The sequence below is a fragment of the Epinephelus moara genome, chromosome 21, assembly GCF_006386435.1.
Source record: "Epinephelus moara isolate mb chromosome 21, YSFRI_EMoa_1.0, whole genome shotgun sequence".
NCBI classification, from domain to species: domain Eukaryota; kingdom Metazoa; phylum Chordata; class Actinopteri; order Perciformes; family Serranidae; genus Epinephelus; species Epinephelus moara.
In genome coordinates this window covers 32,523,009-32,550,613 of record NC_065526.1, presented here as the reverse complement: position 1 = coordinate 32,550,613, position 27,605 = coordinate 32,523,009, and the positions used below count along the sequence as shown (strand labels likewise).

Sequence of the window (27,605 nt, the reverse complement as noted above, 5' to 3'; positions counted from 1 at the left end):
TTACACAGCATGTCTTTCTGTTCAACGTCGCCGTACCTGAATCCAAAGTATCGCCATGTAACAGACGTTTTTTTTGCCACCAACTCAGCCTGTTCTTGGTCGAGCTCATGCTCTTCTTCAGCGTCTGTGTTGGTCACTGCTGCACGCCAGCTGCACGCACCAGGATAGCTTGTGGGCGTGATGTCAACAAACTCCACACACTACAGGAGAGGCAGCCACATTCACAGGCACACACGTTAACATTTATTTACATTAAATCGCAAATGCGGTTATGTAATCACACAGCCTGACATCGCGATTGCGATTGCGATTAGATTAATCGTGCAGCACTAACATGAAGTAGACATCCAAGTTGACACCCACTTAGCAACAGATATAGAAAAATAAAGTTGTGTTCCCATAAGAGTTGGACAAATGATTATTATTCTGTGTTGGCGCTAGCTGATTAGAACTGTTGGTTACACACAGCAGGAACCAGTCATTGGCAAAGAGCCATGCACAGTTGGCACGACCACAACCAAGAGGCATGACAGCAGCAAATACATACTTGTGCATGAATGTTAAGAGCTGTACTTCTCCTAACCCCATCACTTCATTGCTGTGTCCCTCCCTCCCCCATAAATGAGCCCAATGAACTGAAGCTCTGATCTACAGTAAAGGCCATGTATCTGAAAACTTCAAACCTTAGTTGTTTCAATTTGCAGTGATTAATGAAACTCAGATGACAGAATTATTAGACAAAGACAATTTTAGGATATTTGTGCTTCTCATTTTATCATACCCATGTGAGTAATTTCACAGTACCATTGACTGGGCTGTTTGTCAGTAGGGGCTGGTGGCTGGGTGGAGGGGTAGTTGAGTGTTACTGCAAGCCCTGGGGCTAGCAGTTAACCTGAGCTCAGAGACCCTCTCCTATGAAACGCTGAAGATTGCAGAGATGTTAAAGAAGAGAACGGGTGGGGTGGAGCTGGGTTGTAACTCCCTGAGCAGTACATCGAACACAAGGAAGGACATGCTTATATACCTGTTTTCTCTTCCTTCCTCCTCACCATCTTCCTTTCATCCTGTCTTTAACACCTCTATTTCTTCTTCTTTTTTACATCATTGTACTTTATATTTCCATTTTTCCCAGTTTGTATCCTGTCTTCCTTTCTCTCTGTCTGTATCTCTCACTCTCTTGTGTCATCTCGTCACCCTCACTATCTCTCCTCTCCCTCTTCCTGCTCTGCTGAGGCCCTGGGGCACCATCCCACTGCACCGGCTAACCCTTGTATAAGTTTTCCAATTCCAATTCCTGCTGGATTATGGCATGGTGGTGACGAGGGGACATTTCCTCTCTGATTATATATTTGATTCAATGGCATGATTATTGGAGGAGTGTGAGTGTAGATGGAGAAGGTGATGATGTTGAGGAGGGGACAGAGACCTTGACCTCACCCAGGGGACAATGGACATTCTTGTGCTTTCTCTCTCTCACTCTCCACACGCACACAACACACACAAACGTGAATGCGTGAAGGAATACCTTTGTGTGTTCCATCCCCCAAAATCCATGCTCGCAAATTGCTATGCTTACACACACACACACACACACACACACACACACACACAGAGAGCCCTCTCCACCCTCTAGCCCTGAGGTTAGGGGCTGTAGATGGCAGACATGGAGATTGGTTTTTAGTTAAATGTCAGTGGAGGTGAAAGTACTGCCCAAAGGCACCTCGCTTTCTCTCTCTCTGCCTCGCTCGCTATCTTTCTCACTCTCTCAGTCACTTGCTCTATTCCTTGTTCTGTTTCTTATGACAACCTATGTCTTTCTTTCACCTTGTCTTTCTTTTCTTCCTGTGAATATGGTTTCCTCCCTCGTCATATCTACCTTGTGGTCTCTCTCTGTTTAATCAATCAATTTTCTCTCAAATACCATAACTGCAATATTGTTATTTCATTGTTTTACAAAATTGAGACTTTAAAGTGGCTATAATTTCTATTATTATAATAATGTATCAAATGACATTGAAAACAATGTAAGAATGTGAAAGGGGTTGCTTGTAGTGAGAGTCACACGAATGTGCAGCTCTACGGTGCTTTATAGTGAGTTTTAGCCCATTGTTTAGCTGTCTGGCCTACAACTATATTGTTCTGTTTCACTCTCGTTGCTCTTATAGTGTTGTTTCAGCCGCAACAGGCAGCTGTTTTCAGCTAAACAGCTCCAGAAATCTGCTGTTTGGTGCTGAGCAGGTACACTACCTGCTCAGCACCAAACAGCAGACTGACACAGTTAGTGACTAGCTGGTGAAGATGGTACATTTAGCAGCTAAAAAGCCAGATATTTCTGTCAGAATTTGGTAGGGACCAAAAACGGAGATAAAAGAGAGTGACTATGGCCTTACATTTGTCAGATGGAAAGAAACATGACTCCAAATAAATGATAATGTTAGCAACTACTGTTTGCTGACAAGTTTGCCCCATTTAAAAACAAAACAGTTATTGCAATTTTAGCACTCAAAGATGTCATAAATGACTTGATATGGGGATTTTTGTTGTGCATAAATGCATCTGTTCTGTGCCTGTAAATCATAATCTGAGATAACATCAGACCCAGTCAGGCATAGGGTTGAGTGTATGTGCTGCTTTGCATTAATGCAAGAAAATGAGTCATAAATAGTATGATTTAACCCAGTATGGTGCCATAGCGCGCCCGTGTTAGCAGTGATGGACCATTAAACTAGAGAGAGTACTCTGCATATTATAAGATGATGTGCACTATAATGCATGTGAAAGTCATAGTGAGAGCACAGTGCAGCATTGTGCTAACTGTGCCTTGTTTAACAGATATTAAGAGAAGATGAAACTGGGGTGATGTTGGTTGTCTGAATATGTATGTTAATCTGGTGTCACTTGATTTATCTCTTAAACAGACTGTAGGCTCAGTGGGGTGTAGGTCCGTAGCTTATGATTTCTGATAGTTGAGTGAAATTGTATGCTACAAATGTTTTGTCAGTGACAGATTATCACCTCTGTGGAAATAGTCACATGTATATTACTTAAAATATTTTAGTTAGTTTAGATTGGGACAGGTTGAAATGATCCAACCAAAGGTAAAAGACTGAAAAGTTTCAAATGACCAAACCCAACCTCTCATGTTGTATAAAGTAATTTTGGTCTTTGGTCTCAAGACGGCATGACTATCAATAGGGATGCACGATAATATTGACACGTCATTGGTATCGGCCAATATTGGCTTTAAAATTAAATATCGGTATTCGGTGGAATAAGTGAAAAGCAAGGCCGAATAATAGCGGTGTGTTTTGATAACGCAATCAAACAGCGTGCGGTGATGGACAGAGCAAAAATGTCGGCAGTGTGGCGATATTTTACTCCATCCGTCACCGCACTCGCATTTGCGACTAAAAATAGTTTTGTGCGGGCAAAATAAATCATTCAGCACACTGTGTGAGTACAGATTTCTACCAGCAGCAGAAACGAAACAGCGAATCCCGCCGGTTGTGGGTTGAACGGGGGTCACAGACACAGACAGGAATACGTATTCCTGTCAAATATGGCGGTGCATGATAACGGCTTACCGGCGACGGAGAAGTCTGGCTCCAGGTGAATAACTTGTTGTCATGACTGCCCAAAAGTACCTGAACAGCCGAGCCATGGTGGCACACAGTATGTGGCGTATCAGAGGAGAAACGAGCCGTTCACATTTCTCTCTTTGTGGCAGGTAACGGTCCACAAACCTCACCGCACTTTAGGGATTGTTCTTTACTTATGAAGGGACTTGTCAGGGGAGGAGGGTGGCTGGTTGATTTTTATTTTATTTATTTATTTTATTTTGATCCCCCCTATGTTAATCACTTATTGATGCTGTTTTTGAAGTATGAATAAGTCAATAAGTAATTTATTCCATTGAAATATCATTGATGTATTATAGAAAAGTGATTTATCTTTTTATAAATGACATAAGGCACATCTGCCTCATTTTTGCTGTGGTATCCTGATACTACTCAGAACCGTGATACTTTCACTGGTATCGTACCATGGGTCCCAATTTTGGTACCGTGACAACACTATTTTATTCGGTACTCCGTATTCGGCCAAGCGTTTAATATTATTTGGCTTCAGCTTTGGCCACAAATTTTCATTTTGGTGCATCCCTAATATCGATATCTGTATCAGTTATCAGTCAAACGAGTTGTTACATATTGGCATATCGGATATTGGCAAAAAAAATTCCGATATCATGCATCCCTAAATATCGAGGTATTGTGTGCTGGGATGGCAAAATGTAATCACAAGGTATCAGTTGTGTAGATCTACCAAAAATCTCCCTCCCACTTTAAGAGAGCTTTTTTGCTCTCTTAAAGCTGCACTTATCAATGATTTCATTTTTAAACAGTAAATCAAGTAATCATATGTAATGTAAAATGATTGTGGCTCATAGTTAAAAGCCCAGAAAGAATTTTTATCCAATTATGCAGTTTCCTGTAGCTTCAGAGCATTTTTGCCTCTTTAAGCTCAATGTTTTGAATTTACTTTAATGACACAACTTTACTGTTTTGATTCAGTCTCCCGCTCTCATCAGCATCATTTCCAGCTGTAGCAGAGAGCTGCTTTCAGTAAAACAAAAAAGCTTTGATAAACCCACTGTAAGATACCAGCCCAGCACCAAATGGATTAAGTCAGCAACTTGCTGGTAAAGATAGTGGAGCATATAGCTGCTAAAGCAGTGGGTAGTAAATACTGGATGTGTAAATTGGCAACAGGGTTACATCCCAGTGCTGTTTCTGATAGGATCATTGTTTCTGCATTACTATCAGTAAAGACTTTTTAAAAATGATTGAATCAACCAGGTAGTTGCTCTGCTAAGAGGACAGCTGGCTGCAAGTGTGTGGCACAGATTGCATGCTGTCGTGGGTGTCAACATGCCAGCTGCTCCTCCCTGTGAACACCAAAAGAAGAAAGCTGCTGTGCATCTGTTGCAGCCCGTGGCTTTAACAGTGTCGTTACCTTTTAAAATTCTAAAATAGTCAGAGTAACTGCCTTGGCCTTTTCATTGGTAGTGAAGATGAAGCAAAAATGGAGCACGGATATCTGAGTCATGCCATCATCAGTTTGTTCCCACCAGCGGAGATTTGACAGCTGGATCATGCCAAAGACTCGGTATGAAAAAGTGCTTCAGAAAGCTGGCATCTTGTCCAGAGTGAATATTTGAATACTTATGTATGTTTACGCAAGTGTGTGTGTGGCCTGTCCTGCTTGACCCCAGATGTGTCAATCAGCTCAGCATGGCAGTTGTCAAAGTGGTATTCACAGCACCAGAGCCAGAGGGGTGACGCACACACACACACACACGCAGAAACTGGTATTCAGAGATCATGTCCTAAAGGGTTGTCATTGTCCTAACATGGGCCGTACGTTGTCTGTCCACCAATCTGATCACACGGACCACTAAACCTCTACACTGGCCCTGACTCTGTATGTGTTTACTGCATGAGTGCTGATTGACAGCTGTCACAAAGCCTGAGAAGCAACAGACCGTATGCACTGTGTGTTTGTGTTACTCTATGATGGATTGAGTGTGTGTGTGTGTATGTGTGTGTGCCTCCAGACAGAAGAAAAGGTCAGTGTCTGCTAGCTATTTGACTGTTTCCTACACTTGACCAATGTTACACACACACACACACTTGCCCACAGAAGAGCGCTGATTGCAGCAGATGGTGGTTGTTAAAGTGGGATAATGCACACACGCACACACACACACACACACACACACACACACACACACACACACACACACACACATGCTCAGCTCACACCTGCTGATGTGAACACACACACCACTGCCCAGAGTCTCACTAGGCTCCCACAAAATAAATCATGCCTATTGTCAGTAGTGATGACAGTGCAGAGATCTCCCAGACATAGGAAAGACACATTTGTCTTTCATCAAGAAAAGTTTGAAGAAAGAAAAAAAACAGCATACAACTGAAACAAAATAAATTTACACAGTAACTGGTTGCAGATTTTAAGAGAAAGGACGGGCTTTACAGTCTTCATATGCTAATAAGAAGGTTTTTTTCTGTAATTTAATTAGAATTTATTTTGTTTTTTTAAATGACTTCAGTTTGAAAAAATGTTCAGGTCAACATTATTAACAGACAAAATAAAACGGCTGTCAAATCTTTAGTGGTTAGTTTTTTATTTGGGTTGTACTGATAGAATATGTTAAATGTTTATGCAAGACACCTGTATGTTCAGTAAAACACAAAGCAAATAGAATGTCACCTGAAAGATGCAAGAGGAAGCAAATTCATGTCCGCAGCACAAACACAAGATATGCGTCAGCACATGATGAAAATATTTCAGCTTGCGCACAGAATTCAGATTTTTCTTGCAAGAGCAAAAAGAAGGAAATCTGAAGGGAAACACCAGAGAGAATTGAGTTCCTGGTGAGTTTCAAGATAAGGCAGAGTCTGAGCTGAACACAAACACACATAGACACATTCTGAAAACATGGCGGGTTAGTACATGGCTAGCATTGGCTGCTGGCTGCAAATAAGCACAGACTGAAAAAACACTCCAGCAGCCTAGTGTACACTAATAATGCAGGGCAAAAATTCACATTCAATCTGAATGCCCCTTCACATTGTGACTACCCACTGTAATTACTGTACATTCCCACACAGATTGCACAGATCTACAGAACTATAAGGATATAAAACATTTAGTTTTTCCTCTTTCATGTTTATATTCCATCATATTAAAAATATGCAAGCTTTAAGCTTCTGACACAAAGCACTGAACTATTTCACAGCATTATAGTTATTTCAGACTCTCAACTTTGTTCCACTTGCCTTGCTCAAGTGCAGTGTCCATTTGAACCGAAAGCACCACGGGAGCTGAATGGCAGGGGAGAGCAGCCGAGGCAACAAACGAGCCAATTTGGAGACACAAATGGCCTGGCATAACACTTTCCTATAGTTAAACCCTAGAACAATGCACAGAGGCAGAGAGCGAATGTGACATTAGTGGTTTCGAGTGCATCCCTGTAGGCCAATATGCTGTCTATCTGCATATGTTTGTGCGTGTGTGTGTGTGTGTGTGTGTGTGTGTGTGTGTGTGTGTGTTGTCGCTGTGAGTAAGTAAGACAGTAAATGCATAAGAAGAAATGTCCATAACTCTGGGAAATCCTCCCAAGCTGTGTTGCTGCACATGAAGACAAGCATAAATAATGTATTGAATTACTCATTAGCTGTCACTCAATGGAGAAGTAGTCATTAATGGCAGCACTGATTCATTACACTGCTCATATGCACACTACAAAGACTGTTTCTACTCTATTTCTAACTCACTCTAAATTAAAATACTAATTGATAACACTACTTGTTACTAGTGGAAAAAAATCATGTGACATTAACACACACACACACACACACACACACACACACACACACACACCCCGCCATCACTGTCCTCTGCCTCCCCTCACACACCCACATTAAAGGAGAATTCCAGTTTATTACAGCTTAGGCCTTATATTTGTGGTTTGTATTTCTTTTATTGTTATAACATTGCACTGACCATTTTTACTGAAATGTTGGTGATAATTCTTCATTACATGGGGAGATGGTGTATGCATGTGCATTTTAAGCAGAGATAGGTCAAAGTGGAAGCAAGAAGTCAGTCTGTAACCTGTGATGAACATTTACAACGGACAGTTTGGGTAATAACTTAACTGTTTGACCATATTTTTCCTTTCAAATATGTTTGGCTAATCTGGGGGTTTGTTTAAACCTGAAGTGCAATTTAGCAATCTAAATTGTTTTGGTGTGAGTTGCCAAGTGTTGGAGCTATCAGCTGTAGAGATGTCTGCCTTCGCTTGCTTTAATTGAAACTAGATGGCACTTGCCTTGTGGTGCTCAAAGCACCAAAAAAATGCATTTGAAAAACTCAACAGCAATGTCTCTTTCCAGAAATCATGACCCGGTTACTCAAGATAATCCACCGACCTTGTTGTGATTTAGAAACTTCTATCAAACTACACTCACTTACCGCAACACTGTGCAGAAGGAAGTGTGTATCTACTTCTAGCTCATCTAGCACCACAGAGCTAGCTAAAATTACAGCTCAGCTAAAAAGGACACCATTTATGATTACATCTTGGGCTGTCAGGAGCACAAACCTCTTGTCTGTGACTAGATGCACGCTGTCTTCTACAGGGTGATATGGTTGGCTGGTGTAGTCGGTAGAAAGAAAACAGTTTCTACATTAAAATGCTCGCATCAAGGTCTGTGGATTATTTTGATAGGATTTCTGGCATGATGATTTCTCAGCAAGTAGCTATATATAATGTTTTTATTACCAAATATTGGCCAAAACTTTTTAAACAAGACGAAACTGAAATTTCCCTTTAAAATGCCCTGTAGTCCAAACCCAGCAACCCTCACACCCCTACTCCTGCCAACATGGCGGCTGCCTGATAAATGGCCGTCCCTTGTGCCCATGAACAACAATCTCTCTCTCTCTCTCACACACACACACACACACACACACACACACACACACCACAAACCCACGCACATACACAGTAGGGGCTCTGCGCTTCATTCTAGCCCACTAATTCCTATTCATTTAAAACAGCCACCAGGGCACGGCGTAGCCTAGCCCGGCCCTAGACACCAGCCATTCATTATTCAGCTGCTTGCTTTATGAATGGCTTACAGGTGGATGCTACAACAGCAACCGAGCAACACTGCTCGTAAATCACAACACACACACACACACACACACACACACACACACACACACACACACACACACACACACACACACACTTTATTTATTTATTTGTTTTACCTTTTTGAGGATACAGAACCTTGTGCCTATGTGTGTCCGTGTACAGGGGTGCATAATGTCGTCAATTCCCCTCTGTGCACTTTCTCTTGCTGCTGTTTAATTAGTAATGAGGACAAATATTTGTTTGTTCCGACTCTGGGGGAGAGAGAGGGAGAGAGAGGGACAGAGACAAGACAGACAGAGAGAGAGAGAGAGAGAGAGAGAGAGAGAGAGAGAAAGAACCCACAGGACTAAATTAGTTTTGCTTCGTTTGTTGTCAGAAACAAGCTGTCTAACTCTTTTCTCTCCATAGGCAACCAATGATAGAGATGGCCACGAGAGAGAGAGAGAGAGAGAGAGAGAGAGAGAGAGAGAGAGAGAGAGAGAGAGAGAGAGAGAGAACACCCACCAGAGCACAGGGCAGCTGTTTAACATAGTCTGTGGTATAACTAATAGATCACACTGTGTTACATTTGTCAACGTGACACTTTCTCCTATATTGAGTTACACTCCAGGGCTTTCTCCCTTTCTTCTTTTCCCTCTCTGTGTTCTTCCTCATACTCCTCCTCCCTTGCTCTCCTGCGCTCTTTATGTCCGTCTCTACTCTTTCTAACCTCTGAAGTCTTTCTCTGTTGTTCTCCGCAAATCATGACTCAGGCTCCAGACAGCGAGGAAATCAGCCTACCAGAACAATGCACCGGTCTGGTCAAGGTGTAGACACCACTCTCATCCACCAACTATGATGGATGACAAGATGGACTGTGTGTTTTTTGAGCGTTTTCTCATGTTATATGTCAGGGTCCACTCCACTGCTGCTTTGTAGAGCGACAAGATGCTGCTTAAAATGTTTTTCTCTTTTCACGTCTTTGCTTATATTCAGTTTTTTAACTTCTGGTTGAGGTAGATATGTCTTCACTGCAGCAATAATAACATATATCCACAGGCATCAATGAAGTTGTAGAGAAACTAGGGCTGGCATAATATCAAATTTTCAATATATGATTATCGCAGCTTAAGAGTTCACTACAATATTATGATGATATCTGTAGAAAATTTGAAATAAATAAATAAAATAATAGTAAAATTGCTATTAGTCAAATTCACCTCAAGCTTTGTCGATTGTGCGATTGGTGCTTTTTTTGACTAATGAATTACAGTTTTAACTTTAAGTATAGGGAGATGAAAAGGCAGTCTGTTACCATAACTGTTAGGGATGTAACGATACCAGAAACTCACGATACGATATTATCACGATAAAGAGTCCACGATACGATATATATCACGATATTTATACAAGGGGAAAAAAGAGAAAATTTATTGTTAAAAATAGCTATTTTATTCAAAAATAATAAGGAGAGAGAGAGAGAGAGAGAGAGAGATGTGGGTAGAGATGTGTGTAAAAGAAAACCAAAATAAATAAAGCCCAGCCATTTCCCTGGAAGTCCTAGAAAAACTCAAAAACACACATTCACTCAGTTTGTTCACGCCAGGTTGACAATCTTGACATCAAGGAGACCCTAACACTTTCTCAGAACAGGAGATGAGGAGAGGAAAGCTCTGCTGCTGCGCTTTCATGTGATATGCGTGGCATTTCTGTGCGACCCTGCATTCGCGAGTAATCCATCCAAGAGTAATGTGTGTGCAAAGCTGTATGAAAGCTCTGTTATACATAATTTTAGTGTAACTTTATCATTGTTTTTCACTGTGAAAACATTAGACTACCGACAAGTGCTTGGAAAAGCCACGATTCCGCTGTTTCATGTGATATGTGTGGCTTCTCGCTATGATTAACGGTCGCGGAGAAAATCCACAGAGAAGAACAATCAATCTCCTTACTTTTATTCGCTGTTCCTCCGGTCACGCACGGGTCAGAGTCGGAGGCTGAGAGGGTGAGCTGCACGAGTCTGCTATCACCTGCGCGCGCAGTTGCATGCAAAGGATTATGTGGAATGTAGTCGCACAGTCGCACTACCGTGGCATTCCCACGACAGTATCGAGAATTTATTTTATCGCGACCTGCGAAATTCGACATATCGTTACATGCCTAATAACTGTACAAAAGTCTACAAAAAGAGCAATTACACTAAATGGACACTGAAATGGTACCAGATTACGTTGGGAGACAATGTTAAAATGACAAAAAATATATATATATATTTTACTATTATTTACAATAATATTTACAATAATTATTATTTACTATCATTATTGTGTATTATTAATATTATGTCAATGATTCATTTCTAAATATCATGATAATCATTAATACCAGTATATTGTGACACCCCTAATAGCAACATATCAGTTACATAGCTTTTTCTTTCCCAAGTTTTAAGAGACACTTATATCTGCAATGGTCACACAAAAGTATATTTATAGGTTTCCCAATGTTACAGTTTAATAGGCAAAACATTGTCAGTACATCCATTCATTGGATTCTACTTGAAATAAGATGTAAAATATTTTCTACATATGTGCTACTGATGATCAAGTATATCTCAAATATTTCAGGCCCTTGAGAGTTCCCCAGTGACTTAACAATTGTGAAAAGGTAGAAAAAGAATGCCCCAAAAATAAGGCATTTTACACTTCCCCTAATCCAGTCTGATTCTGTCTTTTATTTTAACTGTCCTAGCCTGGTTCATGCCCACGTCTTGGTGAATCTCCTTGTGTCAATTTTGTAATTCAGATTCTGCATTACTGAAAACAATCGCATGAAAACTAGAAAATTATCATATTTATAGAAAACTATCATGCATTCAGGTTAGACTGCGGCGCACCTAGAACTGAGTTTCCAAGTTTGTGTGTCATCTGTGCCAAATGTTTGTGCCTTGGTTTACAATGCATTATTAGATAGGTTCACTAACGTGTCCACACTTGGATCCACAGGGCAGTCTTATTATGCAAGTAAAGTGTCAGGTTGCATATTTGGGCACTTTGAGCCAGTTCTTATTCCCAGGTTGTCAAATACAGATGCGTTATCACACCCCTCAGCATGTGCCATTGATGCCAAAGGCACTCTTTTCCAACACAACAGGCTTTCGGCTAACTCCAATGTAAACCCATCCACGGCAATATTTGAATCTTAGAGCAACTGACATAGAGTATAAAAAGAAAGAAAGTCTGTGTAGGGTGGGAAGGGGAGTTGGTTGAGTCAAACAAAATAAGACTTTCACCCAGAAGACTGCAGTTTGTGTCCCGTGAGAAGCAAAGAGTTAAATAATTTATTAATGGTTGTCTCACACTGATGTCACTTTACGTTATTGTTATATAACAGATGTATTTATTTTATCTAAAACATAATCTTTTTTTCAAACTTAACACAGTAGTGCTCCCTAAACCTAACAGAGACCATTTCACAACATTGACCGTTGGTTACTGTGTTTCAGCTGTGTCACATAGGGATGCTAAAGATTGCCCTGTGTGTCACTATGAGACCGAGAGGGGAGTGACAAAGCATCTATTCGGTATTTGATGACCTGGGAATGACAACGGGTTGGTCTCTTGGGTGAATGGAATTATACAGTATAATTGTATGTATTAAAAGAGGTGTATAGATGTTTGCCAAATTGTATACATTTGGGAGGTTTGGACAATAAGTGACTTTTGTGCCTTCCAGGTCTACAAAAAACGGTCACAAGTCAGGAGAAGACTGAATTTCTGGAACTTTTTAATGAATTATCTTTGCTATGCAAAGTGTTTGGAATTCAGTGGAATTGCAGTGCACCTGTAGATCTGTGAATAGAATGCAATAATATTGGACCTCATTATTTAATGGAGCAATTTCTCACTCTGCATGTGCATTGTTATGTTTTAGTGTGTTTTATGTACAGTACAATATGTGTGTGTGTTTATGTGAGAGTGGTGGTATTGCAGCCATGATTGATGGGCCCTCTCTTTCTCCCAGATGCTTCCACTCAGCTCGTCTTTCACTGCCAGGCCTCTGATTCTGTTTCCACTCTGTCACTCACTCACAGAGAACACACCTACACCTCCATACACATACACACACATATGCACATACACACACTGATTCTGTTTCTAGTTCGTCAGTCACGCAGATACACACTGAGATATGAAAGCAGTATGTGACAGCGCATCTAACGGCGCTCTCAGCAGCCACACACATGCACACACACTCACACACACTCAGTGCCGCTCAGTGTTGTGTTTTGTTTTCCCCAACTGACCTCTTGAAGAAAATAGCTTGTTTCAGGCTATGTTGTGTTTGCAGTTGTCAGGTAGACAGATATATAAAGATTGTGGTGAAGATGCTGTATGTGTGTGTATGTTTGTGTGTTTGGTTGGGGGTGAACACATTTGACTGGACTGTTTACAACAACATATATAGAGGATTTTTGATTAATCACTCAGTACACCCTTCTCACTGCTGACATTTTGACTTAAATGAAAGTAGGAAAAGCACATTTCATTATTTATACCTGTGCTTTTCCTACTTTGACATGTCTGCTATGAAAGGGGCCTGTCAGGGGTTTGTTTGAGGAAGTCAGAGAAACTTGGAAAAGGTGATGTAGGAAAGATAGATTATACTGATATCATCGTGAACTAGATGATATGGCACACCCGTAGTAGGAGGACGTCCTCATTTTGTTGTATAGCATGGAAGTATTACAAAATAGGACTAATTCACTATGTTCATCCATTCTCTAAATCTCTCCCAGCATGACTGAGATGCAAGGTATACACTGGACACTTTGCCAGTCTAAGTGCAGTCCATTCACCTGTTTTAATGCACCCTTTCATGTTTCAAATAAAATGTTGGAAATATCCTGAAAACTGTTTTATGCTTGGCTGAGCCTGAAAAGTTGATGTCTCAGTAACAGCAAAATGCAACAAAGTGCAGAGGAAACAGACTAAGCAAATTAATCATGATGTATATTATGAAGCATGTGACTTTAGCGTCCACTGAAGCTTTTACTCCAATGAAGAGACTAAAAACGGTCTGGAGCATTGGGGAGACCGTAACCTTCTTAAAATGAATACATAAAACTAACATAAATTGCCATTGTGCATAATGCATGTTTTAATCAGCATTTTATTTTATTGATTTCCTAAAAAAATGTTTAAAATTCTTACCAAATTTGGATGAAATTGGCTTATCACAGGTTCAACATACATGTAGACATACAACCTCGTATGCACTACACTTTCCAGTTCATGAAACCTACACGTCTTTAGACTGGGGGATGACGACAGAGCACTTGGTGGTGGCAGGTACAGATGTGTCAGGAATACACAAACTCCAGCCAGCCAGCAGATTCAAACTCAGGATTTCTAACACCAGTTTTATACTTCAATAGGTCGCTACCGTGTGGACAGGGTGCATGGTCCCTGCGTATGTCTAGTTGTCCATACTGATTTGCAGTCAAAGCAATCAGAGCCGCTCCTAGAACCTGCCTCTTTGTTTTAATATTTTCAGCCTTGCTCATTTAACATTTCATCACAGCACTCCATTTTTAAACAGCTGTGCAATTCGAATCAGCATCAAGACCCACGGGGGTGCTGCTGAGCTTTGCAGCTCTTTCCCAGTGGCCACTCGTGGTATTGCAGCAAAATATACCTCTGCAACCCAAAAAGCATTTTCCCCATAGGCCACCATTATTAAAGAGATGCCTGTAAAACTGTTTACAGGACACCTAGAACTGCAAACAAGGTCAGTTATGAATCTTTCTACTGTGATTTTCTTATCCATTGAGGTTTTATATTTGTAAAACTTTCTAAGAACTGAGAAAATTGATTTTAAAAATCAGTGATTTTCATTTTATTTATGTAAAGTCCATGAGCGGAGCAGGAACTCGCAGGCATAGACACTGGGAGTAACACGACTTTGCATATTCAGTGGGCAGCACACAATGGAAGTAAACCTGGAAGCTAAAAACTTTTTGATGGATGTGACAGGTTAGCAACTCCATTGGAATAAATAGGTGCCATCTTTGCATGTGATATCTATTATCAGTGTATAGGCACTAACTGGTTTAATAACTAGTCAGTCATTGCAATGTGGTCTTTGTGACCCCATCCACGTTGTTACAAAGTCTTGGAGGTACGCTACTTGGCCCTCAGATCCTACTGAGATCCTCTGCATATAATCATCCAGGTTGCAGCTGTGCAATATCGACATCCACGCTGCACTGACAGCACCTCCCACAAGAAGCATGAAAAAGGTGTTACAATGGAACAACAGTGGTGGTACTGTTAATTCACTCAGCAATGAATTCTGGATGAATTAAAAGTCTGTATAAAACAAAATAAAATGCAATCTCACAGTTGACACACATTCAAAAATGCTATAAAAAGTAAATACTTTAAATTAAAGGAACCAAAACTGTATAAGCTGAGGGTATATTAATGGTTAAAACAAATCAGTGCTGATGTGACATCTTTTTCCAATCCAACAAATCCAGTGCAAGACATTTCACTTACAGTGGCCCATACGTTTTGCTTTGGTACTGGATATAAAATCATGTTCATATTCTAAACAAATGACCAATGCTGGTAATGTACTGCTCTTAATGGACACTCTGCAGTGAACCTGTTTAACTGCAATGGTATACTTTAAGTGTACTTACAGTGCTCCTTTGCTTAGCTTGTTGTGTACCAGTTAGAGACTAACCAACCTCTCTGAAAAGCAGCCAGCTTTGAGGTTTGGATAACACACAGACCTAACTACCTGCGCGTACACTCACACACACACACACACACACACACACACACACCCTGCACACACAGTTGCATGCACTGTGATTCATAACCCAGTGTGCTGCCTTTTGACACAAAGGCAATAGGAGCAGCAGCCTGTACAAGCCTGGACTTTTATTCCTTTCAATTTGTCTTGCTTAAAAAACAAACCGGCCGTGAGCCAGTGAATAAATAAATAAAGCGGTATAGGCGCTGAGGGAGGGAGAAAGGATGGATGAATGGCCCCGTCTCAGCAGCGAGGGAAGGTACTGGGGGGGGGGCGGTAGACCTACCTTGGAGAAGAACGTATGGTATGTTTGTGTGTGTGTGCATGTTGGCAAGTCTTTGTTGGCATGTCTGCATATAGGTGCACACATGCCATTTTATGTTGGCATGTGTATATGTGCATGCATCCATTTTATATAATATGCATGTCAGCCATATTATAGTGCAGTACGTGAAGATGCATTTTTACTTGTGTTGACATGTGAAGGGGTGTGTGTGTGTGTGTGTGTGTGTGTGTGTGTGTGTGTGTGTGTGTAGGAATATGATTGTATGCCTACTGGTATGTTTATATTTGTTTTTGTGAGTATGTGAGGTCTGACGAAGTCTGTGTTTACAGGCACATGTGCACACATAGCTGTCTGCATATGTGCGTCTGTGTGTCTGAGCAGCTGTCTCCTGGCCTGCTGTTGATCACAGAGTGTATATGCAGCCACCATGTTTCATCTATCAGAGCCCGTCCCACACAGACAGAAGCAGGTGGGACTGTTCCCTTTCTCATCCTCTTAGCTTGTGACTGTAGGCTTCTATTGCACAAACATACATTACTGTATTTTCCTGCAGTGCGTTAGCTTATTTTATAATAAAGGTTGGTAATGAATTAGCAGCATACAGTAAGAACTTTAACTTTAAGTAAAACTGTTAATAAATCATACTTGTTCCCCAAATTAAGGAAAATGATATTTAACAACTGAGGAATTAAGTAGAAATGAGTAAAATTCTATGTTTCTTTTACATAACCAACAAAAATCACAACACACTTCTAATAGTTGACTTACTGTTAACCAGAAAATGTTTCTTTAAGTGTGTACCAAACACAGTCCTTTTTCTTACATAATCAACCCCTCCCAGAAAGGTTTTATACAGATTATATATCCCCTATTCAAATGGTCCTACAGGCTTGTTGGTGTTGTAAATAGCTCTTTTTATTTGGTGCTAAAATGCTTTTGTGTTTTTGCTGGGAAAGTTGTCATTAAAATACTTACAATTTGTAGTGAAACAACTGTTTCCACTTTGGTTTAATTTGTTACAGGGATTTGTGTATTTATGGTACATTTTAGTGTCTTGAAACAAGATGAAATAAACCAGCAGTTACAAAAAACATACTTGATTTTAGAATACTTTGAGAACGAGTCCATGTGCTGTGGACACATGTGAAATGATGTTGTACAGCTACTATTAGATATTTTAGACTTATATTCTTAATATGAGATTTGATGATGGGTACAGTTTTATATGAAGTAGTAATATGTACAGATAGAGTCACAAAGCAATCAGCCTGAACCCTACAAACAGTGCTTTTTTTTTTTAAACATGCCACAGATGTCTAATTGCAGTGTACTTGAAGCAGTGAAACATGATATGTCAGCAAACCCCTGAAGCAATTAAAATACCTGACATGACAGATAGTTGCAATATATCCACAGAACAAACCCTGTCTGTTTTAGGTAATTCTTAGAAAAGTCTTGTCAGTGTAGTGTCTGTGTCCCTGAGGCAACCACAGCCAGAATGTATATTTTCTCCATGTTGTTATGTTTGACTCCTCTTTTCTCTCTCATTGCGTAAAGTCATCATCCATCCTTAAGTCCTCTCTCTTGCTTCATGCATTGGTGTGTGTAGAGGGTTAATAATGGCTTTAGCTTACTGGTTTTTCCTTCATTTTTCCATGTTTGTTGTACTTTAATGTAACCCCATATCTCCTTCATTGTGCATAGTCAGTTTATTAAGAAACAAACAAAACAAAAGACATTGCTTGACACTTTATTGAAACGTTGAGACACTTTAAGCTGCTGCAGTCTGAGCACCTTCACCTGCTTCAGTTTACTTTTTGTGTATTGATACAATCCCGTTACCCATGTTCCAACTAGGACACAGGCGATAAATAATGTGTAAAGAAATGCTTAAAGCAAAAAAGATGCAGTAAAATGAATTCTGCATGTGTTTTTCTCCCAGACACATCAGTCATGATTTGTGAACATGAACAACTTTCCCCTCTGGGGGTTTGGTGGATATGGGAATCATTACTTAACAGCAAGTAGAGCAAACACATTAAATATCTCATCCCTCCCTCTCCACCTCCTCCCATCCTCTCTCCATCTTCTTGCTCCCTGGACTGCCCTGTAGTTTAAATACACACTTTCCTGACAACAACACGCCATTGATCCTGGTCATCTCACTCACACACACACACACACACACACACACACACACACGGCCTTACAAGTCAAAACCCGGGAGATTGTTCTGTTAGAAGTGGATTAAGGGGGGACATGGCACTAAGTGCTTGGTGTGTGTGTGTGTGTGTGTGTGTGTGTGAATGGCCAGGCCAATAAAGGGAGTATGTTTTATGACAAGTGAAACGAGCCCAGTGAGAAGCTGCCCAGTTCAATACCTCATCACACACGCCAAATTGTGCTGTGTGGACCACACACACACACACACACACACACACACACACACACACACACACGAACTGATGTGTGTTTACCAAAGCTCATTTCATGGAAAATTGTCCATTCCTGATGACAGCCACACTAAGAAACAGTATACACACACATGTACACAAAGGCTATGTACAATAATAACAGTAATCACACGTAACACATGAAAACTGGTAAAGACGGTTTACACTAATAAACAACCTAAAAAACAACATGGATCTGAATAATTAAGCTATTATTCAAGATAAAAGCAGTGAACATGAAAATGTTAAGTTTTGAAGGCCAGATGAGTCCCTCAGGTACAGTTCACTGATACATTATGAAGCGTAATATTGTCCTGGATCACAGTTATTTCTGTTGGTCTGCTACTGTCTGTGTTTTTAGCACTACTGTCTAGCAGCAGAATAGCTGAACGTGAGAAATAAAAATCCTTATCATTGTGAATATTGTCAAATGAATGTCTTTGTGACAGCTGATCAGATGGTGAAGAACCAGTAGGCTTTAATGTAGCTCCACTCTTGGACATTTTGGCAGCGAACAAGGCAGAATTGAGACAGTGAATAATGCATATAAGCGTGACACAGATGGACTAGCCACTTCCCTTCTTGTTTTGCTTCTACAACTGTTTTCTTGCCAAAATATACTTAAATATACCTGTTTAAGATGAGTAGGTGCTGGAAATATGTCAACAGGAGTAAGAAGGAGCGAAAGATAATGAATAGGAATCTTGCAAAAGGTACTCAATTAAAACTATTGCTTACGTTGTTAAAGCTGAAATCTACAATTTGGTGAAAGTGTATGGACTTTTGTCCTCTTCATGATGGAATATTGTTGTACAATAAGAGTGACACTTAACTACATTCTGAGCTCACTTTTTATGTGTGTTACTTAGTGTCATTGATAAACAAGGATATAAAATAATATTATTGATCTGGGTAGCACCATGCAGTGTTTTTGGCTAACAGTGCCAACTAGATATGTTCAAACCAAAGTTGTCACACAGTAAAACCACTAGTATTATAAACACAAGTACTGTTAATTCAACTTTTTTGTAAAGATTATTTTCATGCGCTTTTTGCCTTTATTGACAGTACAGAGAGTGAAATGGGGAGACAGAGAAAGAGTGGGGACTGACATGCAGCAAAGTGCCGCAAGCCGGATTTGAACCCACGGCCACTGCAGCGAGGCGATGCCTCTGTACATGGGGCGCCGGCACCATCCACTATGGTACCAACGCCCCGTTAATTCAACTTTAAATTTGTAGAATCTATGCCTGCCTACAGTTGGTAACTTCTATCAAAATAACTTTTTGTTAAATTTGCTGTAACTGTCATTATATCCACACAGTAGTACATCAATCAATCAATCAATCAATCAAACTTTATTTATATAGCGCCTTTCATACATCAAATGCAACCCCAAAGTGCTTTAGTACATGAGACGGTCTGTGGAAAAAATCATGTTCCTCCTGCTCCTCATAGTGCTTCTAATTGCAATTGCTAGAATCCACTGTGACTGAAGGAAATCAACCAATCAGAGCCGAGGAGTCTCTGACGCTGTTGTCAATCATGTCAATCGCTGCTTGTGAACTGCGGTCAAACTGTCAAACTAGGCAGTGCTGATCAAATACAAATCAACATTCTGTAACTGCATTGTCTGTTTCTTGCCTCAGATGTTTTCAGAAACATACTTTGGTGTACTGTTTAGCTGTAAAATGAGAACGTTTGCTCTGGCCGGGGGGCGGTGCTTGGTTTTCGCTAGACTGTTGTGAACTTGGTGGCTTTCTTATTTAACAGATAAACAGTCAGTAAAATATGTTTCTCTCTGCCACTGAGGATAACAACATGAGAAGTTACTGATAAGAGTTTGAAGTCGATTTAACGCAATGAAAGAAAAGAGATTTTAGAGGTGTAGCCCTGCAGTGAAAATCAAAAAGGTACTTTGTAAGTAACATTTTTATTAAGTATAGCATGAAATATGTAGACTAAATACTGGTATTTAAATAGTCATTGTTGATAATCAGATGGAAGATTATGACTTTTCCCTAGAAAAATTACTAAATGAAAACACTTAAAAAAAATTAAAAGTTAAAATGTCCAGTTGAACTTATCGTATGTAAAGTACAGCAGGCGTTGACTAGATACTCCTATGAACAAATATAGGAACACAATGGAAGCAGTTAAAAGTGAATGAACCAACAAGTCAGTGTGTTTTGTTGCCTGAGGTGGTGGCTTTTTGTAGAGGAGAGGCTTCTGTGGGACACTGGTGATAGTTTTGCTTTTTTTTTGTATATGGGTGAGAAGGAGAGCGGGGACTCTTTAGACTTTGCAATTTAAAAGTGTGTGTTGCACATGAAAAGGACACACTGCCACAATTCCAGCAGACATGTAGACACAGTTGTTCAGTGTCCATGACAGGTGTTCCCATAGGAACAGTAGAGGTTAACGTATCGTTACGTTATGCACAAAAACTACACACACATAGCAATATAATAATGCATGCCAAATTAGCACAGATGCAATCACTTACTGTGTACACACCAACCTGCAGGCACATACACATACACACATCCCTGGCTGGTCCAAACAACATGCTCCAATTAACACCTCCTTAATCGGCGCTCAGCAGACCCCCCACACCCTGAGCAGAACCCTCAGAACCCCACCAACCTTTGGAATCGTCAAATCAAAGAGCAGACATCTCTCAACAAGGAAGTAATTGGCCTGACCCCGCGACCTCTGGTGCCTTACATCAGGAACGCATCGAATCAAAACCAGCTACTACAAGACACACCCACACTGCTAACTAGCCCCTTGGTCACTTAAAACGTTCACAAACACACACACACACACAAGCACACACACTAAATGTATACTCACACACATGCTCTCACAAAGATACGTCATTAGTGGCTGTGCTGCGCTCATCGCTCATTAGACACAAACTAGGGAGAGATGTTCAGTTGATGGGGAGGTGAAGTGACTTCCACTGCACATACACACAGAACACACGCACAGGCATGTACGGACAAACATAAAAATGACTGGGTCTTCATCTAGTGAGGACAAGAAGCTGCAGGGCTAATAAGGCAGTCTTACAAATAGAGAAGAAAGAGGAGGAGAGGGGAGAAGGAAACGATGGAGAGACTTCCATTCCTCCCTGCTGTTTAGAGGAGTTTTGATTGATGTTGGGACAGAAAGATTGGGACTTTTTTAATTAACCTCCTAGGAAGGAATGAATGTCTCTTTACTGTATGTGGGCCTATATAGTAGAAAATGCCATCATTAGAGTTTTGTGAGTGCATGCATGCATCCATTACTGCTTTCAGTTTAAAAAAGTGAAAAGTCAGTATATCAGAAAAAGTTTGTTCCTCAGAGAATTTGTCTTATGTGCTAAATGTAAGAACTGCATCGTTTTCCAGTCAGTTTAGGATGAGAACATTTTGCACCAAATTCAGGGGAAGTAAATTCATGTTAAGCTTTCTTGCTCATTGTAACTTTGCTGAACTAAAAGCAAATTTGTGCAGATCTCTGTACAGGGAGTCACACTTCCAAACCTGATGATGCTGTAACTTTAGCTAATGGTGTTTAAATAGAACCTCTCTGGTAGAATAAAAAAATCACAGCAACATCAGCTTTTACTTGGAGTTATGTTTTGTTCACCCAATGAATTAAAGTCCCATATTTACCCTTTTTTATTTCTGACAATTCCTGAGGTAAATATCTAACTCTTTAGCTGATAAATGCTCCGCTAAGTTTGTCTGTCTGTCTGTCTGTCTGTCAGTGAAGTCCTTGGTGGGTATCATACTGTGGGTTTGTCAGGACTTTTTAGCTGGAATTGGTTGATGGGAGCAGTGAGACAACACGACAGTCAGCTGCTTACTCTTTGTGGGCTCATCACTATGAACAAACCCTCTCACATTACATGTAATCAATTGATCCAAGGATAACCTAAAATATTAATTAGTGCAGCTTTAACAGTAAAATGTAATAAATAAAGATGTCGTCACCTTAAGCGTTCTATATATGAGATTTTAAAAGTTAATTTAACAGCAAACAACTTATTAGCTATGTAAAGATTTAGTGGAGAAATGGCGTCCTGAGCAAAGAATGTCAGCCATGCTTGCATGTTTGTGCATGTGAGTTCCTCCCTTCATGCCCCGCTGGCTAACTGTCGCTGCTCTGCACTGCACTTATACAGTGGTTACCACTTATAACGCTGCCCTGACCCATGGTGGCAGAAATGCATGATTTTGAAATAGCATGACAGCGTTCTAAAAGCAAAAGAGACATTACTGGCATAACGTGTAACACAACAGCATCGGCATCGAGTGTGACATATATCTGTCAGGCAGTGCTCTCTAAACAATAACAATGGCATAACATGGCAATATCATACATTTACTGTCCCTGTTATATGGGGTTGATCTGGTCCTCTTCTTGGAGGGTAGGGAAGAAGCTCTCAGACATTGTGTCCCCAGTTTGCGGGTGAGTTGCTGTTCTTTTTCTTTGAGTTAGCTGCTAACTGCTGCTAGCTCGCACACACAACATGTCATCAAAATGTCACACCCATTCTGTCCTGCTGATTCAGATGTTTTATAGAGACATTGATTAGGCTCTGTCACTACCTCTATGGCTGGCTTAAAGTTGGAACAACAATGCCTCACCATTTCAGTTCAGCCATCTCCAGGTTCGCTTGTGATGTCAGAGGTGAGCCATATGCAGGCAATCCCTGCCCAAACACTAAATGTCATATGTAGCACCTTTAACCAATTGTTGCCCAAAAAGCAAAGAGAACATAATATGGAAAGCAGTCATTATTATATTACACATGAGGAAGATTAATGTTAGCTAAAAGTCATATATTTACTACAGAGGGCCTGAAAACATTGCAATTCATTATTGCTCCTGTTTCACTAAGCAGTGGAATTATTTAAGGGTGAAACGGTGCACACACAAGCACAATAGTCACAGCCTATACATGTATATATCTTTAAGTATCACACATACTCACACATGATAACACAACATAATGAAGGTGTTCAGCAGCCACTGCAAAGGCTGCTGTAAATGATGAGACCGAGTGCAGGAGTTAAGTGTTATTCATTCCATACACACTACATGCTGTATGCTAATGAGGGGATTTTATTTACTGGACTTAGAGAAAAAGTCATAAGATTTTCCCAGTGGTTTATATTGTTAACCAGGTGTAAATACGGTATTTGCATTGTTATTGGGAATAAATATGTTTCCACGTTGAGGGGACAAGCAGACTTAATTTCATATCAACATGTATTTAAATGGCACTAGGTGTCTGTGAAGGGGGGCTTATTTATGGAGTGGAGAGTTTTGCCTTGCATGCATGCATGTATTTACACATTAACGCACAAGAGCACACATATATACATTTGCATAGAAATATGCATACATACAAAACTTTATGTTCATAAAAAACAAACAATACACATGTACACTTATACACACATACCCACTCACAAACATACTGTATGTAATGCACGCACATACACGCATTGATCCAAACACAGCAACACACACACACACACACACACACACACACACACACACACACACACACACACACACACACACACACACACACACACACACACAGTTGTACGTAAATGCTCATTATTACTATCACTCACACTATCACCCCTCTTAATTTAAACACACATGACCATACATATTCACTCTTTCAAAATCACACTTGTACACACTCTTACCCTCCTCATCTCACTGCACACGCACCATATGTTAAGACCTATACACAAACACATACGCACTGTTAGTTAATCACCGTATTAGATAGAGAGCGGACACAGCCTATGCTAATGTCTCAGTTAATGCCTCGGTGGCTCTCCTTGAGAAATATATTTATCGCTTTATTATGGGCTCGTTTCTATAATTCATAGGAAGCACGCCGTCCTAGATCACCCCCAGATGAATAGAGCCGGGGAGAGTGGAGAGATGTAAGTGTAATTCACTGAGGTCTGCTGCCGTTATGTCCCTCTGTACTTCTCTCCCTCTCACCCTCTTTCTCTTTTTCTCAGTGTCTCTAGTTATGGATCATAATATTATGATAGCTGTTGGTTGTGCATGCACCATTAATGATGTTGCCTCACGGGTGAGAACAACTGTTTCAGCAAGTACAGACCCCTCTGGGAGCAATCAGAGAGAGAGACTGAAAGAGATTATATCAAATGTTCCAACATTATCGTAACCTGAAGTTTTAGTGTTATCATTAACTATGCCAATTGGTATGAAGGATTGCCAAAACAAGACCAAAGGTGAACACACAACAGCAGCATCGTGACACCTGTCGTTGAGTGGGATTACATGGACATGAATAACCTGTTTATAAGGCTTATCCCATTTCTGATCATATTCAGGTTAAGGTTTTTACATGAGCACAGAGAAGTCGGCTTATTTATATACCCCATATACATCCTGTTTTTGTTGTTGTTGTTGTTGTTGTTGTTGTTGTTGTTTTTTTTTGAGTACTCAAGTTAGCATATTCAGGTTTCTCATAAATGGAATATGGCGTTGACATGCTCAAACACATGGATAACACGGGATACTCCAAAAACCTGATCATAAACGGGGTATTCATGTCCATGCGCAAAGTGTAGTTTGGCGGGCTTCATCTTGTTAGGATACGCCCTAAGTGTCCTACTGTCCTATTTTCTGAGCGTCACCTCTCCAGGAATACAGAAAATTTGATCAGATTTGCACCTGTGATCAGCAGGTTCCACAAATCAACTACTAGTCCTGAGGGGATGCCAAGCTCATTGTAAAGAAAACCAAATTGTAAGATGTATAAAGTTGAGGTTCATAATGTTTATCCTCTGGGGCCGGTTGCACCAACTGGTCTTAAGCCTGGTCTTAAGCTAAGTCGGTTGTAACTTGGCGTTCTAAGTCCGACCTAATAGTTACGCCGGTTGCACCAACAGGGCTTAAGTCTTCCTCTCACTAAGACCGGGTGTAAATCTTACGCCTAGTCAAGAGCAGGCGTAAGGTCATTGTCAAGCTGCGCTCGCGCGCTCTAGAGCGCAGAGAGCGCAGCTTGACAATGGCATGTCTCATACACCGTCTCTACAACGAGCGGGCATTTAGACGGGAGAGAGTAATTAGGGACAGAAGCAATCCATTGGACATTTACAATGACGAGGAGCTGATTGAGAGGTTTCGATTCGGTAGGAGAGATCTGTTTGAACTCATTGAAGAGCTGCCACCGGATTTACGGTTTGTGTCGGGCCGTAACGCAGCACTGCCACCGGCCTTACAGTTGCTGATTGCGCTCCGTTTCTATGGAAACGGAGCTTTCCAAAATACCGTCGGGGACATGATCAGTGTCCACAAATCTACTGCCTGTCGGGCCATCCGCAGAGTGTCACTGGCACTGAGCCGCCGCCTTGAGCTTCATGTTCACCTTCCCACTGAGGCAGAGGCAGTGGGGATGAAGCAACGGTTCCGCCAGGCCTCCGGCATCCCAGGAATCGTGGGCTGTATTGATGGGACCCATGTCAAGATCCAGGCACCATCTCAGCATGAATATCTCTTTGTTAACCGCAAGGGATATCATTCTATCAATGTGCAGATTGCTTGTGACGCCAGTTATAAGATCTTTAATTTGGTGGCAAGATGGCCTGGATCCACACATGACGCTCGCATCCTCCGGGAGAGTGCGCTGTACCGGGACTTCGAGGCTGGTAGGGTGAACGGGCTGCTCCTCGGTGACAGCGGCTACCCACTGAAACGCTGGCTGATGACACCTATCATTGCTCCAAGGACTGACCAAGAACGGCGCTACAATACCATCCACTCGGCAACTAGGTCAGTTGTTGAGCGATGCATAGGCGTCCTCAAGCGCAGGTAAGCTGCATAGGCTATCTTAAAAATGAACAAATTAGCCTAAATAAAAAATATAATAATAACAATAATAATAATAATAATAATAATAAGAATAATAGGCTATGAATTTCATGTCTTCAAATGCTGAATAATTTAAACAATTATGTAGCTGAACATGGAGACAGCCTATAATCTATGTTTTAGGTTTCACTGCCTTCACGGGGAGCTGCGGATGCGTCCTGAAAGAGTCTGCACCGTGATAGCTGCATGCACGGTCCCCCACAACATCTGTGTCACCAAGAGGATCCCTCTCCCCAGGCAGGACCATCAGCCGGTGCAGGAGGAGGACGGTCTGCAGTCTGTGGTCCCAGCAGTGCATGGGGACATCGGTGGCCAACTAGCCCACACACAAATTGTTAACACCTTATAATAAGTTTCAGACAGACCTCTCTTACAGTTTCAAAACATCTTAATCAGCTCCTTGTCATTTGACCATTTCCAATGTATTGCTTCTTTCCCAATTGCATAATTCCCGTCTAAATGTCTGCTCGTTGTCTCTAAAACAAATAGCCTAGCCTACGACAGAAAGGAATGCATATAGGCCTACATTTTTTGCAAATAAATACTTTATTGTTTACAGTTCATGTGGTTGATTAATAAATGTTAAATAAAATAAAGTTGATATTTTTTCTCTTTTTAACTGGGGAAACAACAAGCAATAACAATACAACGTAACAAATATAGTAATTTTTTGGTCTCCATCTCCACACTGATTATTTCTTTCTCCAGCAGCACCTGTTGGAGATCATCCCGCCTGCTCCTTTTCTTTGGTGGTGGTGGTGCCTGGCTGCTGGCGTGAGTGGCACTGGCATCACTTGAGTCTGAAATTAAATAAGTAGGCTAATTAGGGAAAATCGCATTTATTTAGTTTCACAAGGTGAATTCCCGGTTTGTAAATAATTGTAAATAATTTAGAAATGCATTATAAGTAGCCTATTTTCCTCTACATTTAAGTTAATAGAAGAAAAGGTGACAAAGGGGCAGGAATATAGTCTAAGTTTGACTCCTACTCCTTTTTGAACATTTCTGTTTTGTTTTTGTTTTTATTATGCCTATAACACTGTGGGCCGAATTCACAAAAGGATTGCGTGGCTTTTGCGGCCGCTAAACCGGTAAAAATGGAGCAAACAGATACCGTCTAATTCACAAAGCATGCGCAGAGGCTGAAATGCTCCACTAACTGCGCTGCCAAGCAGATTGCGTCTCGGTGCTCCGGTGTTATTTGCACGTATTTAAATGAGGTAATATGGATATATTACCTTTCTTTCTTTTACTTTTCTATGCAAATGAGCCTCATTGATAAACAATGTCTAATTCACTAACACCAGCGCTAACAGCCACACGCAGTTTGAGTGAAGTAAATAACGTCTTTAGAAAGCTGGTGCAAACTGGGCGCTCCTCTGTGGAAGCC

General features: G+C 40.8%; 2 protein-coding genes across 2 annotated transcripts in view; both read left to right on the top strand.

The window, feature by feature from the left end:
• LOC126382478 (E3 ubiquitin-protein ligase Rnf220-like) overlaps positions 1-27,605 on the top strand; it is a 163,993-nt gene that overhangs the window by 31,579 nt on the left and 104,809 nt on the right. The window lies entirely within an intron of this gene.
• The window catches only part of LOC126382479 (putative nuclease HARBI1), a 92,126-nt gene continuing 89,873 nt past the window's right edge, over positions 25,353-27,605 (top strand). Inside the window, exons 1-2 of the mRNA XM_050032364.1 lie at positions 25,353-26,155; positions 26,339-26,491. Of these exons, the coding sequence (XP_049888321.1) occupies positions 25,353-26,155; positions 26,339-26,491 (956 nt within the window). The remainder of the gene's footprint in view (positions 26,156-26,338; positions 26,492-27,605) is intronic.